The sequence below is a fragment of the Leptonychotes weddellii genome, chromosome 7, assembly GCF_054177405.1.
Source record: "Leptonychotes weddellii isolate Sample4059 chromosome 7, ASM5417740v2, whole genome shotgun sequence".
Lineage (NCBI taxonomy): Eukaryota > Metazoa > Chordata > Mammalia > Carnivora > Phocidae > Leptonychotes > Leptonychotes weddellii.
This window is the reverse complement of record NC_138375.1, coordinates 121,098,354-121,114,424: the sequence shown is the minus strand read 5'-3', so window position 1 is coordinate 121,114,424 and position 16,071 is coordinate 121,098,354. Positions and strand designations below refer to the sequence as shown.

The 16,071-nt window shown below is 49.7% G+C and overlaps 1 protein-coding gene across 3 annotated transcripts in view; it reads right to left on the bottom strand.

Annotated features, from left to right (window-relative positions):
* Positions 1-1,701: 1,701 nt before the first annotated feature.
* MARCHF3 (membrane associated ring-CH-type finger 3) overlaps positions 1,702-16,071 on the bottom strand; it is a 123,064-nt gene continuing 108,694 nt past the window's right edge. The window contains exons 4-6 of one of the 3 annotated variants that reach the window (XM_081827154.1): positions 9,172-9,381; positions 6,038-6,163; positions 2,515-2,649 (exon numbers count right to left, since the gene is read on the bottom strand). In XM_081827154.1, the coding sequence (XP_081683280.1) occupies positions 6,038-6,163; positions 9,172-9,381 (336 nt within the window). In that variant the 3' untranslated portion in view covers positions 2,515-2,649. Of the gene's footprint in view, positions 2,650-3,617; positions 4,918-6,037; positions 6,164-9,171; positions 9,382-16,071 lie in introns of those variants that run through there. The other 2 variants (XM_081827153.1, XM_081827155.1) reach the window with 2 other exon arrangements.

The window sequence follows — 16,071 nt, the reverse complement described above, 5'->3', positions numbered from 1 at the left end:
CCTCTTGGCTGGTGCCTCATGGTGCACTTATTGTCGTTCCTTGCACTCCCTAGCCTTGAACGACATCAGGGTTCAAGCGCCAAGAAGGGATGAAGAACTTCATCAACATCTCAGATGCGTCCTGGTGCTGATGGAACTCAGAGTCTCGCATGAGGAGGACCCAAGCTGGTGGCCTGGGACGGTGGCACCGAGGCTACTCTTAGCTGCCAGGAGCGTCCTGCCCCCCCCTCCCCCGCGCAACTGACTCCTTGCATGTGGACTCTGCTTTATTTCCCAGGGTGGGGATGCAAATATGGGGGAAAGAGGTATGGCACAGACCCAGTACCCACGTGCCCCTTCCCAGCGCAGGGGCCCCAGCAAGCTGCTTGGCACCTGTCTGCCGTTGTTATTTTGAGTCCCTATGTCTCGTCTCATGAACCAGGAAAGCAGGCATTCCCTTGCAGCCGACTCAACAGGAAATGATCCCGGGGATCTCCCACTTCCTTCATTCATGGAAGAAGCCGGGAGGATAAAGGCTACGGTCCTCCCATGAATGCTTGTGCCCTTCCACTGAGAGGTGTCGCCGGTTAACCTAACGGCTCAGGGACCCAGGCTGGGGGGATGTTATTTCTCCACTCTACTCGTGAGTGTCATTCACAAGCCACGAAGTGGACCCCCCCCACCCCCGGCTTTGGAAATTTAATGTGTGAGAGCTGCATGCAGCCAGTGGTGTCCACATTTTAAAAAGGTTGACTGAGAAACGGTGGATGGTGGTGCAGCTAATGGCAGCCTGGAGGGTGAAGGGGGCGGAGGAAACAGAGGAGCTGAGGCATCTATTAGGGGAATGGAGCACCGAAGGGAAGCGTGGTGGGGAGGGCATCTATTGTCATCAGCCATAAAGCACATCTGAGCTTCATCTGTTTCCCTCCGCCTGCTGCATGGGGAGCAGTCTGTGAATGGGGGGCTCGGCAGGCAGAGCTGATACCTGCATCAGCTTGATCAACCTGCAGCCGAGAATCCTTACCCTCCTCGCTGCCTGGACCTTTGCACTTTCCGCTCTCCCGCTTGGGCGGCATAAGGCAGACGCTGGAGTGATATTCAGAATGTGGGTCATGTTCTAGAAATCTCTATTTGAAGCATTCCCCAACGCTGGGCTCCGCCTTCTCCTCCCGGGGCGTGTGGGTGGGCGGCAGGCGGGCGGACAGGGGAGCCAGCAAGTCCTTTCCTCGGGTGACCCATGTGCCCCTTGGTTTCAGCGGGATGCAAACACGGGGTGCAGGCTAGACCCTTTCCACTGTGATGGATAAAAGAGGGACATGAAGCCCTTAGGAAAGGTCTCGTTCAGCCTGTGACAGAATTGGCTCGTGGTTCCGGGAAGGCACTGTGTGGGACTCATTTTTTTTTTTTTTTTAAACCAGACAAAGGGGCTGTAGTCTGCTAGGACACGCTTCTTGCCACATCTACCTGTCAAGCTAGAAATCCAATAGAGCAATGGGACTGCTAATTGATATGCAAAACAGGTCCAGGGTTCCTAGAAATGTCTAATGATCCTCTGAGGTTCCTTGCGAATGCAGAATTAAGACATGAACTACATGGGATGGGAGTAAGAACACCAACCTTTTTACTTGCTCTTTTTTTTTTTTCTTTTAAAAATCTACTTTGGGGAAACTTCACCGGTTTTGTAATTTCAAAAAAAAAAAAAGAATATTGCAATCAATGGGGTTTGTCTTTCACACACTGGATATTTATTATTAGAAAATAGTTTTTATCAGCCGGCAGTACTAAACAAGTTGAAAGGAGCGTGCTTCTCACCATAATTTTTTTTGTCTCTTTAATGAAATTTAAATAAACAGCTCACTGTCGGGAGAGTCGCCACACCTTTTTTTTTTCCCCTTTAAAAACGGAATAAATGAAGTTTAGTACAAAACGTCCTTCAGATATGCCTTGTTCTGCAGTTGTTACGCTGTCCCCTTGAGTAAGAGAGAAGAAGGAGATGAAAAAAGACCACTCAGGTTATCAAATTACCCCAAAGAATCTACAGTAGAAACCGGGAAACAAATACACTCACCCAAAACCAAACCCGTCCAAACCAAGAAACCAGTTTTAACATTGGCTTTTCCATGGTGATTATCATCTGACTTTAATATATATCTATATCTATATATATATTTGAAATAGTAATAAAAAAGGAAGCATTGAATTGCATCTTTAGCAGGACAACCTTCCTCATCTGTCAAAGAGGTGTTCGGGAAACTCCGTATAGTGTCTGCTCAGTAAGCACGTTTGGCAGCCCAGCAAGTATCACGTGATTGCATCATCCATGATTCCAAGTGAAACGGCGTTTGCTTTCTTTGGGGTCGAGTCCGTTGCTCGGGGCGCGGTGCTCCCACGGCTCTGGATGTCCCGAGACCCACGGCTTCAGGAAGGGCTTGGGGGTGGCTCAGTGCATGGCCCCAGTGCAGAAACGTCCAGAACCCCAAACAACGAGTCAGCCAACCAGCCACACGGACGTCAGACAATGGTCTCCTTTGAGTTCCTCTTGACAGAGTGGAGGCCCAGCAGGGACTGCTGGTTAGAAGGGACGCTGACAGACTTTGGGACGAGGAGAATCACTCTCTGATTGGTCCGACGCCATTCGTTATACAATCGACAGTGGTACCTAAATGACACCTGGGGTCAGGAGAGGAAACAGAAGGGAGGGTTTCAGGTCAGCGGAAGCCGATAATCAATCCAAGAAACAAACAGGTCATTGAAAACAGCTCCGAATAGCTGGCGGCAGGAAAACGAGGCAAGGCCCCCCCACCCCCCGCCCCGGGCCACACCTTGCCGGCCGGCAGCTGAGTGTTGGGAGATAGGCACCGACCAGAGAACACCCCTGTCTGAACAGGGGCAGGGCTCCTGGGTGGCTTCCTTTCTTCCCCCTCAGAGTGGAAACAGTTAGGATATGACTAGGAAATGAGGTTCCTTCAGAGGCTGGATTTAGTTTGGGGATAGTAGCATTTGGGCCCCAAAGCATCAGTTGTGAAGCAGGTTGGCTACAGACAGCCAGGCAGAGTGGGTACGGCGCTAACCTCGGCCATGTGTCTTTCTGGTCCTCAGCTTCCTCTCTGTTAAATAAGAGGGATGCTTGGGCGTCATGTCCCCTCCTGCAGGTTGGACACTGCACAATTCAACATTCAGGAAGGGTACCCTTCGAATTGTGCCATGCACAACTCTTACAACTGTACCAGCGGGGCCCCGGTGATTCCCGACGCCCGCAGCTCCGGCGTTCTATGGCTTCCAGTGGGATAAGCTTTGGCATGGGCACCAAGTCCCTGGATAAATTCTTCCTGAGCCTCAGCCTGGGGTAGGATCCACTTCCCTGGGCACCTGCAGTGCCTCGTGCCTACCTCAGCATGGCATCAAGTGCTCCATACGTCAGTGTATTTGTGTCTCTCTCTCCCTGCTCCAGAAGCATCTCGACAGCAGGGCTTGGGTTGTATTCATCACTGCATGCCCAGCGCCTATCATGTGCCTGGCGCTTAAGAAGTTGCTCAGTAGGGCGCCTGGGTGGCTCAGTTGGTTAAGCAACTGCCTTCGGCTCAGGTCATGATTCTGGAGTCCTGGGATCGAGTCCCACATTGGGCTCCCTGCTCAGCGGGGGGTCTGCTTCTCCCTCTGACCCTTCCCCTCTCATGCTCTCTGTCTCCCATTCTCTCTCTCAGATAAATAAATAAAATCTTAAAAAAAAAAAAAAGAAGTTGCTCAGTAGAGTTTGCTGAGTGAATAAATATCCTCCGCTTTCTGATTGCAACCCTGTTTCAGATTTAAGCCTCTCTTATATAATCTACATTATGAGCAGTAAACTGATGGCCAATGGTGGCTTAACTATGCCGAAAAGTACTTGCTTCTCCTGTAAATATCCTGGAATGAGATACATCTGTCGTTCGTTTTCGAGAAGGCTAGCGTACGGCCTGGGTGGGCTGCCCGGAAAGGTCAGTCTGTACTTCTGAAGATGCACGGACTGTCTTGAAAAATGGGGAAAGGTTCCAGCTTGAAAGCATGCAGATGACTAGGTAGGTACTGGGAAGGAAGGTGCCTATGAGCTTAGGCTGACAGATGACCTGGCATGAGCTGTTTAATCATCTGGGGTGGGTGCATTGGGCTGACCCCAGGACAGGGTCCCTGGTGGTCACAGAGAGAGGGCTGACTCCATGGTTGGAACTCAGCATTTCTGGAAGCAGAAGAGACCACAGGCCCTGGATCAGAAAGGGCTTACTGGTCCTCTGGCAGGATTGTGCAATTCAAGGCCGCTAGCTTAAATTTCCGAGGCTAGAGAGCAGATGCCACAGGCCGAGTGCCAGAGAGATTTGGGTATGAAAATATAAGCTTTTAAACTCACACAGATGTGCTTTTCTCCACAAGGCCCTGAACATGCCAAAGTGGATCAGGTTTGGGTTGTATTTTTTTTTCGCCAAGCTTGATTCTCATGTATCGATTCTGTCCCGCTACTGCTTGGTGCTCCTCACCGAATGTGGGCGAGGCAGCCGGGAAGGCCTGCCGCTCGGGGCCAAGAGCGGGTAAAAAGAGTGGAAGGCAGACTCGTACTAATGAGGAGCTTTGGCAGTCCAAGAAGACCGGAATCTGGAGATCTTCTAGGAAGGCTGGGTTTCAAATCAAGAGACGCTTTGTCTGTGTGTTAAGGAGCTGTGCGCGCTGGACCGCCGGGTAGGCCTAGAAGTGGCCGCGGGTGCATGCAGGGGGCGCCTTCTCCAACGCTCTCGGGCCTGGCACCCCAGGCCTGGGTCCCCATCCTCTGCCTAGTGGCTCCGTGACGCCGGGAGGGTTGCTTGCCACGCCCAAGCGTCCGTTTCCTTGTCGGCAAAACGTGAAGAGTGGTGTCTGAGAGCGCACAGAAAGCACTCAGCACCGTGCCTCCCACACGGTAGTGTTCTCGGCCTGTTATTTTTGATGCGTTAAATACGGAAAAGAAGACAGTTTTGTGGAGGCTCCTTCTTAGACACAGAGGAAGTGGGGGGACAAGGAAAAAAAAGCGCTATTTCGCTTGCTCTCAGCGTGGCTGTGGGTCACCTGGGAGCTTGTTAGAACATCAGCATTCTGGGCTCCGCCCAGACCTAAGGAATCAGAGCGTGCATTTTAACAAGATCCCCAGGTGATTCGCAGATCCTTGCAAGCCTGAGAAGGCTGCTGCAGGCAACCCGGGGAGTCAACGACTTAGCGGTCTCCTGGTTCCTTGGCCAGGAGGCCCGAAAATCAGCCCGCTTGTTCAGACAAACAAATGAGGTCTTATTATGCATTCATCTCTCTTAATTGCCGTTAACCATCACAGTCTGCAGGCAAATTCAATCAATGAGAAGAAAGCATCAGATGAAGATGACTCCTTATTGGGGAAAATCAAGGAACTTGGGCCTAATGCAGACGGGACCTCAGGTTTGCAAATGCCCTGGGCTAATGCTGAGCCTGGGCCAGGAGCTCCAAGACACTCCCTTACCGCAGTGGAACAGAATAGGAAAAAAGAAGGGTTGACTTAGAGGAATAAAGAGGCAGTGAGGGAAGAATAAACAACAAAACAAAAAGAAGCTAGGACAATTGTAACATTGGGACTTGGTTTAGATATTTCTTAGATGTCCCCAGGAGAGGCAGAGGGAGGGAGAGGGAGAGAGAGAATCTGAAGCAGACTCCATGCCTAGCACGGGAGCCCGACACGGGGCTCAATCTCATGACCCTGAGATCAAGACCTGACCCGAAATCAGGAGTTGGATGCCGAACGGACTGAGCCACCCAGGCGCTCCTTAAATGTCTGTGTTATGGAGAGAAGAGGAAGAAAGAGCACAGGGCCACTGTTCTAAAAATGTTTCTTTTGGGATGGTTTTCTTGAGGTGTATTCATTTCTTCATCCAAAGGATATTAACGTGGGCAAGATCCACAAAGAGCTGTAGCCACGTGGACGGGGCAAGGAAGGATTACATTAGCATCCACCTGTCCCTGGCAGGGAGGTGACGGGCTGTGGCCTAAGGTCTGCTGTAAAGTCACAGCAGGGGGTGGGAAATCGCATTACCTATTTTTTATTCTGCCCTTTCTCTCCGGAGGTTATGGTGTGATCGAGGCCTACTGATGGGGCCAGGGCCTCGTCTTCCCAGAAACGGCCCAGCTCCCCGATCTCCGGCTGCACCGAGCAGGCGGGCTGTGTGAGAGCAAATGGGCTTCAGAGAAGGACCGGACACAGGGTCACCCTCAACACCCTCAGGCCACCGTGGGCCGTGTGGGCTGTGGCTCAGCCAGCGTGCACACGGTGACCCTCGTTGGGCAGCGTCCTCCCGGAGGTCTCCCGACTTTATAAGGAGACGTCAGACGACTACCCCATGGGGCTGGGAGTCAGCCAGAGGAAACAGGTCGCTCATTCATTCCATTCCGGGCCTTAACCAGTTTCCGTGCTGGGCGCTGCTTGTTGCCTCGGTGATGTAGTGAACGCAGGGTCTCCCTGCAGCACGGCATCCCGGTCCCCCCACCTGTCAGCGTGGGGCTAATTATAAGTGCCACCCTAGGTGACTTCTTAGTGCTGAGTGTGGACTCAGATGATGTCTGTCCCTGGACCTCAAATGGTTTGTGATGTGGGCAGGGATGTTTCCAGGGCACCCCTCCCCGGGCTCGCGGGTCCCAGATGCAGGTTCCAGAAGGCCCAGTTCCCCGGGGGGCAGCAGGGCCGGGCATGGACTGCAGAGGTGCGATGAGGCGGGGCTGTGTGTCCCCCTTCCCAGCGCTGGCGGCGGGGGCCCTGCCAGGAAGGCTGGGACTGACGCGGTGTTTGTTTATCTAAGACATTTTCACAGCATATTCTCCGGGAGCCTGACAGCTTGTTTACAATGGGTTTCTGCCGGAGGGCACTTTCCAAGTGCTGTCAGCTCCTGAGTTACGGCTCCTGCCAGGGCGGCTCAGTACAGCATTTATCTGGGAGGGACTCAGCCCGGATTCAGGAACCTCTGGCTCAGGGGCTCCACAGTGCGGTGTCCACACCCGTCAGAGGGGAGAATGCCTTCCCTCCCCTCCAGCGGCTTTGCCTCTTGTAGCCGGCTGGGCGTCCAGAGGAAGAAAGCCCCATGCCTATTTTGGGTGCTCTGATAAACGTTCCTGAAGGTACCCCACCTAGTCCTTACGGTAGCCCAGTGACCCAGGGGCTGTCACCATTCCTCCACTTTCTGCATAAGGGGAAGGCTGATCAGAGAGGTGAAGTACCCTGTTTAGAGTGACACAGCTCTTAGGATGCTAAATCTTGGGTCCGACCGCAGGGCCTTTGGATTCTAATGCATGTGCTTTCCACTACGCGGCCCTGCCTCTTGGAAATGTTTCTGGAATGAAGTATGTTCTCAGTCTCCTGAAAGAGCCCACTCCAGGCACCCTTCCTGCCCAAGCCCCCTTTCATCTGAGATGGGAGATGAAACAGGGTCACATCCGCTTTCCCCGACGAAACCTTTCCCTTTCTTCCTCCCCCGGCCACCTTTTCCTCTTTCGTAATAGGTGAACGTATGCTTTACAAAGCAGGTTTTCCTTTTAAAAGGCCTTGAATTGGTTTGAAAGCCCAACACTTAGGTTTACATCTTCAACCATCCTTCATCCTCCATACACGTCTAAGAAAAATCGTAGACTAGCAAACCTGTAAACATGGTAAGAACTGACAGTTATTTTCCAGAGAACTTTCCTCGGGTGCTCTCTCCTTTCGGTCCCTAAGCAGCCGGGGGGCTGGTGGGATGGGCATTGCTGTCATCCTCACTTTACGGATGAGGACACTGAGGCTCAGAGCCCTGGACTGACTTTTCCAAGCTGGTGCAGTTGACCGGGAGTTAGTGCTAAAGGTGATTTGATTTCTTATTCTAACCCTCTTCCCATTCCCACCGCCTTGTGACGTGTGAGTCTGCTTCATTGCTTGATTCACAGTGAATCAGGACCCACTTGGGCAGCAGACTTTTAAAGGAGGCAGTCATACTTCTGCTGGTGGTGGGGCGTCATGAGGCTGGGAGCAGAATGCCTAAATCCACCAGGGGACTCGGAGACTCCGAGTTCGAAGCATCAGAACGCCCCGTCTTTACCGAGGCTGGAGCCACGTCCCTCTTACTGAGACTGACGTGTGCCTCTACTTACCCCCCTGACCCCCGCCCCCCCCCCCCCCGAGGGGAGGTACAGAGCTGAAGAGTCACAGGACTAACAAGAGGGAAATGAGCTGGCGGGGGAGGGTTATGGTCTGCCGGGCAGGAGTGGCCCCTGCTGGGACAGGGTTTGGAAGACAGAGCGAAGGGGTACGTGTGAGTGAGCGCTAGAAGCTTCCACATGCTGACACCGTGCTACGGGGTAAGAGAATGGTACGCTCTGGACAGGAAACATATATTAAGTAACCATGGCACGTGCTCAGATTAGAAACGAGCAGGCACAGCAGAGTCCTTCCAGGAAGCAGGGCGCCCGGTTTCTGAAATGAGTCTAGAGGGGGGTGACGTTCTTCCCCGCAGCTCCCGGAGGGAAACAGAAAGAGTGAGATCAATGCTGTGCCAACCGCTGCCCAAGCACTCAACTCTCTTCAGGAGTTAAGAATGAAAAAAACAGACGGGTTTAAGAATCCTGCCTCGTATACAGCAGGCTCGCTTACTGGGAAATGGGTTTCTTTGGTGGCGGCTTCTCAGCTAGATAAATTGGCGTTTTTATGGGCAGCGGAGTCAGTATCCCAACACACAGAATTATCATCCGGCAAAACGCAGCTCCACGTCCAGCCAAGACTTTAGGCTGTGTCCGGGAGTAAGAAGAAAAGAACCAGCAGCAGGACAGTGACAGCCACAGTGGCCAAGTGCATCATTCCTAATCCGCTACCATCCCAGCAAAAGTGGGGAACATAAACTAGAGGAAGAAAACGCCGTGCCTCGTCGCGGATGGCGTCCCAGAACCCTGGAGGAGGGAAATGGCTTTGATTGACGGGCTCTCAGGAGCTGGGGCTTTTTCTTTCCTTCACCTGCTCTTCCCAGCGGCACGCCCGCACATCCACGCGCACGCAGGCGCGGGCATCACCCCGTCCCGCGCTCCGGCCAGCACCTGCAGATCTGCCTTCCGCGGGGCAAGCGGGCCGGGCTACAACCCGGGGGGAAGGCTGCACCAGCTGGGAGGCTGCCGGCTCCAGTTACCCCGAGCCCCCGGCCCGGGGGCCATACTTACTAGTGTCCAAAAGAGGTAAATAGTGAAGAGTGCCACAGTGAGTGCAATCAGTCCGACGGCCTCCAGCCGACTACTAAAGTGCAGGTGGTCCACGGCGCCCCGCAGGCAGAGCCAGCCCGAGATGGTGGCCAGCGGCGTAATGAACAAGAAGCACACCATGTCTCCGAACAGGGTCCGCTTCTCATGCTGGGGGCCCGGGTTTCGGAGCCACTGCCGGGGGGAGAGGGGGAGACGGAGAAAAGCAAGGTCACGGTTAGAGGCCGGCGTGGAGCGGAGACACAGCACTCTCGAGGGTGCCTCTGTCTTCCGAAAGGGGACACGGGCGCTTCGGACCTGTTCTGAGATCACAGGGAAGCATTAAGGGCTCATTTCCATATCCCGCCTCCCCGGATAACAGTGATTATTGATAATACTTTAACATGACGACAGTGACGATGATGATAAAAATCGTGATTTTAAAGTGTCTTTGCTGTTTTTGAAAACAGTTCAGAGGTTATTATTTTGAACACTGGCCCTACGGGAAGATAGAGAGGATATTATTTCCAGAAGGTAAGAGTTGAGATACGAGAAGTGCTGTCGTGTGGCCAAAGGCTTCCAGTGGCTTGACCCTGGGAATGTCTGCAGGAAGGGGTTAACTCAGCAGGCCTGGGTTGCTCAAATTGTGCATGTTCCCCAGAAAGACCCGTTTTCAAGATTGGCTCTTTGGAGATGAGCTCTGAGTCCTTGCAATATTTTGCTTTTATGGGTGTCTCTGTATGCCTGAGGCCCTGGGCTGTATGGTAAGAGTGTAATGAAATCATTTATGCCAACAATGTGATTTATGCTGAACACCTATGTTCACCGTGGGGGGCTGGAGTCTGAGGAGCTGAGGGCAGACAGGCAGGCGCTGCATGCCTATGTGACTGACCCCAATAAACACCCTAGACACCAAGGCTTGGGGTGGTAATACTTGGTATGTGTTGTCACAAATTGTTGCTGGAAAAATTAAGCAGATTTGTGTGACATTACTGGAAGGGGACACCTGGGAGCTTGCGCCTGGTTTCTCCTGAACTTTACCCCCTGGACCCTTTCCCTCTGCTGATTTTAACTGGTATCCGTTTGCTGTTATAAACTGTAACCATGAGGAAAAGAACTTTTCTGATTCCTGTGAGGCCTCCTAGTCAATCATAGGAGCCCAAGGGTGGTTTTGGGGATCCCCCACAGACTGAGACTCATGTGACTCCATGAACTCAGTAATGCCCCTCCCTGTGTTAGGACCCTGACATCCTAACTGTACCGCCCAATTTTGGGGCTGAACCAGCCCCAAAAAGGGTAGTGAAAACTTTGTGCTTGTTGAAAGACCGGTCATGAGAATTCCTACAGGATGGGAAACAGAGTTGCTGTGCTCTCACTTAGGGAATTGCTGAACGCCTGCTGAAATGCTTTCCATAATCCACTCTGGGAAAAGTCATGCTTACATACTGGTGTTGGTGCATAATGGTAATGAGGCCTGGGGGCTTTTCTTCAGATTAGGACTGGAACATGTCTCCCAATACTCCCATCTCACTACCCCGTGTACTACTAGCCGAGGCCAAAGGGTTCAGAGGAGGGGCTCAAGCACAGTTGATGGGGTAGGAAGAGACGCGGGCTAAGTGTCTTCCATCTCGTCCCATAAGCAAACGGGGGCTTTGCGGTGCCACGGCTGGCCCCCGGATGGGAGCATTACGGGCTGCGGAGCAGACACTCCCGGTGGCCAGGGCTGAGTTTCCCGCACAAGCATTGGTGGGAGGGAAATGAGCGTGACAGGAGACACAGGACGGGGTGGTGCACAGTGGAGGGTGAAGGAGGGACCATGTTCCAGGGCGGGAGGAAGAGACGGAAAGAAGACCTGAGGAAAGGGCAAGCGAGGTGAGAACAGAGTGGCGGGAGGGCCAGCAGAAGCCTCAGGGAGTGAGCGGAAGAGACAGGAGGGAAAAGGCAGTGAAGAGGTTTTCCAGGAGGTGCCCGGCCTTGAGTGTTTGGCTGAGGCAAACGCTAAGTGACCCGCAGTGCCCAGCACACCACTTTCCAGGGACCACCCACCTTACAAGTGTGCGGAGAGGCTGAAGGAAGTCAGCCTCGGCTCAAAAATGGACCCGAGTAAATAGATCATGGGGAGATGACGTGTTCTCTGAATAGAAATACAGCAATAGAAAAATTTCACAGAAATACCTAAGTGATCAAGTGCAAAAGACAGAGACCCTGCCACGCGTTGTCATGTTACCCCACACATCTCAGCATCTTCAAAGAAATTCAACAAGCTCTTACTAATTTACATTTTCTTGCCTAAATACTGGGACTATTGCTATGACATGGAGAGTAGAAATCGGGCGTGATTCTCCTAACTTTATGGAGCAAGGTTAAATGATTGCTTCATGTGATTTAGGGGTCAAAGTGAGGAGAAGACTCAGATTTCTCTACTTTTGCTCAGATGTCCTATCTGTAAAATATTTGAAAAATATTAAAATTATAAGACATTCAGAAATCCAGATCCTTAAACAATGTTCCCCAAATTGCAGCAACCTGATTCCTCTTGCAGATTTTCCCTGGAAACAGATCTGGAAGCCTGGCCTACTTTTCTCTGTGTCCTCACTTGCTGGAACATAGTAGATTCTCAATAAGTATGCAACAGATGTAAGCAGACAAGCTGAACTTCCTGGCAAAGACTTTCCCCAATTCCTTCTGCTGGAGAATTCTGAATACATTTTATGAAAATTAATTTAGTATTTTATTTATCTATGTGGCCCCTGACATTACCCAATGAAATGACTCAGGTGTGGAAGGAAGTAATTACAAATCATTGGTTATCTCCGTCTGGTGTAAGATAAATCACAAAGGCAAGATTAGCATTACTACTGGTTCTCAGTTTCTCATTTTCTAATTGTTCTTTGATTTTCTATATTCCTGAAAAATTTCTAGGCCTTTTTATATGTACATGATCATCTAATATCTGGATTCTGCACATTATTAACTATATATATATGTATTTTTTTGGCTTAGCTTACTCTTTATGTTATTTACTCCTGGGTCATATTTATGTATGAAATCATTTGTGTTTTTTGTTTGTTTGTTTGTTTTTAAAGTAAGCTCTAAGCCCAGTGTGGGGCTTGAACTCACAACTCTGAGATCACTAGTTGCATTCTCTACTGACTGAGCCAGCCAGGTGCCCTAGGTATGAAGCTCTTTAAATAGGTAGTATTATGTTAAAATCTGTGACTTCTTCAGAACCCCAAATGTTATTTATCTCTTACACAAATGCAGGTCCCATGAACAAGACCGCTGGCAATATCTGTTGATGAATAAAAAAATTGCTCTTTGGGCACCTGGGTGGCTCAGTTGGTTAAGCGACTGCCTTCGGCTCAGGTCATGATCCTGGAGTCCCGGGATTGAGTCCCGCATCGGGCTCCTTGCTCGGCGGGGAGTCTGCTTCTCCCTCTGACCCTCCCCCCTCTCATGCTCTCTCTCTCTCTCTCATTCTCTCTCTCAAATAAATAAATAAAATCTTTAAAAAAAAATTGCTCTTTGCCAAAGTATCCAAATAAGTTGATATGGGATATTTACACAAGCAGAGTTTATAACAGAGAAAATCTGATTACACCTCAAATTTCTAGTGAAAGGGGACTGTCTAAATATATTACAGAATTTATTTAGAATACCATAGAGTAATTTCAAATGATAATGTACATTTTATATTTACTGCCGTGATATATTGCTGAGCAGGAGGAGAGTTCTACTGGACAGAATTTATTGTACGACCCTGTATAGGTAATGATGTATTTACAAGCACATAGACATTTACACCTACGTAGATGGAGTGGATTTACATAGACAAAGACCAGAAGGATTCCTAGCAAAATAGCGGCTACTCTTGGTGGTGGAATCATGAGTCGTCTTTAATTTTTTTTGCTTTGTATGTATTTTCTTGCTTTTCTCAAGTGAACATGGATTACCCATGTAAATAAATATGTATTTATTAGTTGTGTACAAAACATCGGGAGAGAGAGTGAGGGACACTGAGTGAGATATAAGGAGAGAAGAGGGAATTGGGGAGGGAGGTGTCCAGCTAGTGCTTTGTGAACTACAGCAGGAAACAAACAAACAAACAAACAACAGTACTGAGCTATGGCTGGGGCAAGCTCAGGGCTAGAAAGTTGAGTTTATTATGCACCATCTCATTGAGGCCTTGCAATAATGCTGTGAAGCACGTGCTCACATTATCCCCATTTTACAGATTCGGACACAGGGGAGAAGAGAGTTTACTAATTCACCTAAGGATAGACGGCAAGTGGGTGGTAGAGGTGGGACTCAAGCCAGCCTCACTTTGCTGTTTCTTGCTTTCCATATTTACATTTTCTTTCTGCACCAAATGGCACTTGTGTGTGTGTGTGTGTGTGTGTGTGCGTGCACTAGATTTCTGGCAAATTTTCAGCTAGGTGGGATATAGTAAGTCCTGCTGTTTTACTGGTTCAGCAGATAGCTGAAGGATTGGCTGGCCAGGATGTTATGGTAATTTTTAAAAATATTCTTAGGCTACTAGTCTGTTGTATGTTAATTCTTTTACCACATCACAATGAGGTCTAATGTCTGGGCTTTAATCTCAGAGACATTGTGGCCTAATTCATAATAGACAAAAGACTGATCTCAATTATTGTTCAATTTGATTTTTTGCTGTTATGCCTTGTGCCTCTCTAATCAGTTATACTTATTATACATAGAGTATTAGACCTATTCTTTAGTAGCATCTTCATTTCTCATATTTGTAATACAGAGGAGGCCGGGGCAGAATGGCAGGTTGGTTTGTGTGTCCGTCTTGCCACCTGACCTGAGGTGGACGCTTTATATCACTCGAATCTCACACATCCAGCATTTACAATGTTCAGTCAATGACAGTAGCTTATGTTTACTCACACGTTATGATATGCAAAGCACTATCTTTATGCTACGTGAAGTAACTGATTTACTCTGCAATAACCTTTGAAAGAGGTACCACTATTATCGGCAGCGTTTTACAGATAGGGAAACTGAGGCACAGAGCAGTGAAACGACTTATAAAAGACTGGCCTTGGCTTTGATCCATGTTGTCTAGCTCCAAAGACGGTGCTCCAAAGTAATCTATTCTATCATCATTCTTAGTTAAAAAAAAAAAAAGGCGGCGGCGGCAGTGGGTGGTGAGGGGATGAAGTGGGTAGAAGGAGGCGCATACCTTCAATGTGTTTATTGGTGTACGAAGTTCCCCTGGGTGCCTGATACTAATTTATCCTGCCACTTGTGGACAGCTTTTGCAACCAGAATATCGTTCTTGAAGGGGCTTTAGTTTAACATTAGTCTTCTGCTTAGACTTGGTGGTTAGCTGTGCTTTAAAAGCCAAGGTTGATGCTTGAGAGTACTAATTTGTATGGCATCGCTCACCAGGCCAGCTCACCCACGCAGCGGCCAGGGGATCTGTCGGCAAGCTGGCCACCCTTCCTGCCTTCTGTTCTCTGGTTCCATCAGAAACATAAAGCTCAGAGACTGTGCCATTGAGAGCCCTGGCAGTGAGCTGCCTATTTCTCTGTGGTGATCTCATTCCAATCACTAACCCATTCCCGAACCAGGAGACTGATCTGATGTTGGAAACAGGTACAAAAACCAGCCCAACAGTCTAAACAAAACAGATCCCACCCCCCCCAGCCCCCCCACCCCCCTGCCATGGCGATCAGCACCATAGGGCCAGAGACAGCAGAGGGAATGTAAGCAGCATTCCTCCAGCGACAGAGTCATTCACCGGCCCTAAGTGTAACATCCAAGGTGAGCTGGGCACAAGTGATGCCTTCCAAGGTGGGCTAACTGTGGGTTCGGATATAATTACAGTGTCAATTTGTTAAGTCCCTTACTCAGGGGGTAGGGGTGAAGGGGGTGCAGAGTTCTAGGACATTAGATTCTGTCTCCCAGGCTTTGAGCTAATTGGCTTAAATCCTCAAGGTAGACAGGACCGTGTGCAGGTCAGTTTGTACTGGAGCCAGATTAGACTCTGGGGCTAATAGTTCTGACCGATTACAACCTTCCCCATGAATCTCCTTAATGAGAAACCATCATGAGAATGGAAGAAACTTACAGAAGGGATGACAACTGATAGAACCATCACAAATTTATGGAGAGGAAAAGGAAAAAGAAGGCAAGGTTGCACCATGGTTTCTCAATGGGTTTATCTGCTTGAGTGTCTCCTGTTAATCTGGCACTTGGCAGAGTTATTAATCAAGGGCTTACCTTCCTTGGCATGGGTCTTATTTTCGAAGCCCAACTCATTTCACACTAAGCTGTCCGCTTGCCTGGGGAACTGAAAGGTCAAAGGGGCAGTGCAGTGATCAGACGGGTATGTGATGGGTCCTTTGCATGATCTAGAGATTACGATGAAACATGAAAATCATGCATTTCCATTCACTTGAGACACAACAGAGAACAAAACCAAACAAACTCCTACTGATATTTTAAATCCCTGAACTCCAGTCTGTCAGTGAATTTCCAGGACAGCTGAAGTCGCCCAGAAAGAAATTCTGATTCTGGGGGAGCTGAAGGAGATGCTTGCTCTGGATATCCATTTAACCAGGATTGCAGAAACGCATCTCAAATGAAAACTTCACAGAGGATTTGCTCGTGATCCTAAAATGTCCTTCTCCAGCCTTGGCCTCCCTCCAAAGCTCCAGATGTGCGTATTCAACAGCCCACTCAACATCTCCACTTAGATGACTAACAGACGACTTAAACTCAATCTGTCCGAAACAGAACTCTTGATTTAGCACATACTTTTTTCCACGTCTCCTCCATCTCAGTGAATGACATCACCACCCACCCAGTTGCTCAGCCGGCCCTTTCCTTTCTGTCTTACACTCCATACCTCGCCTA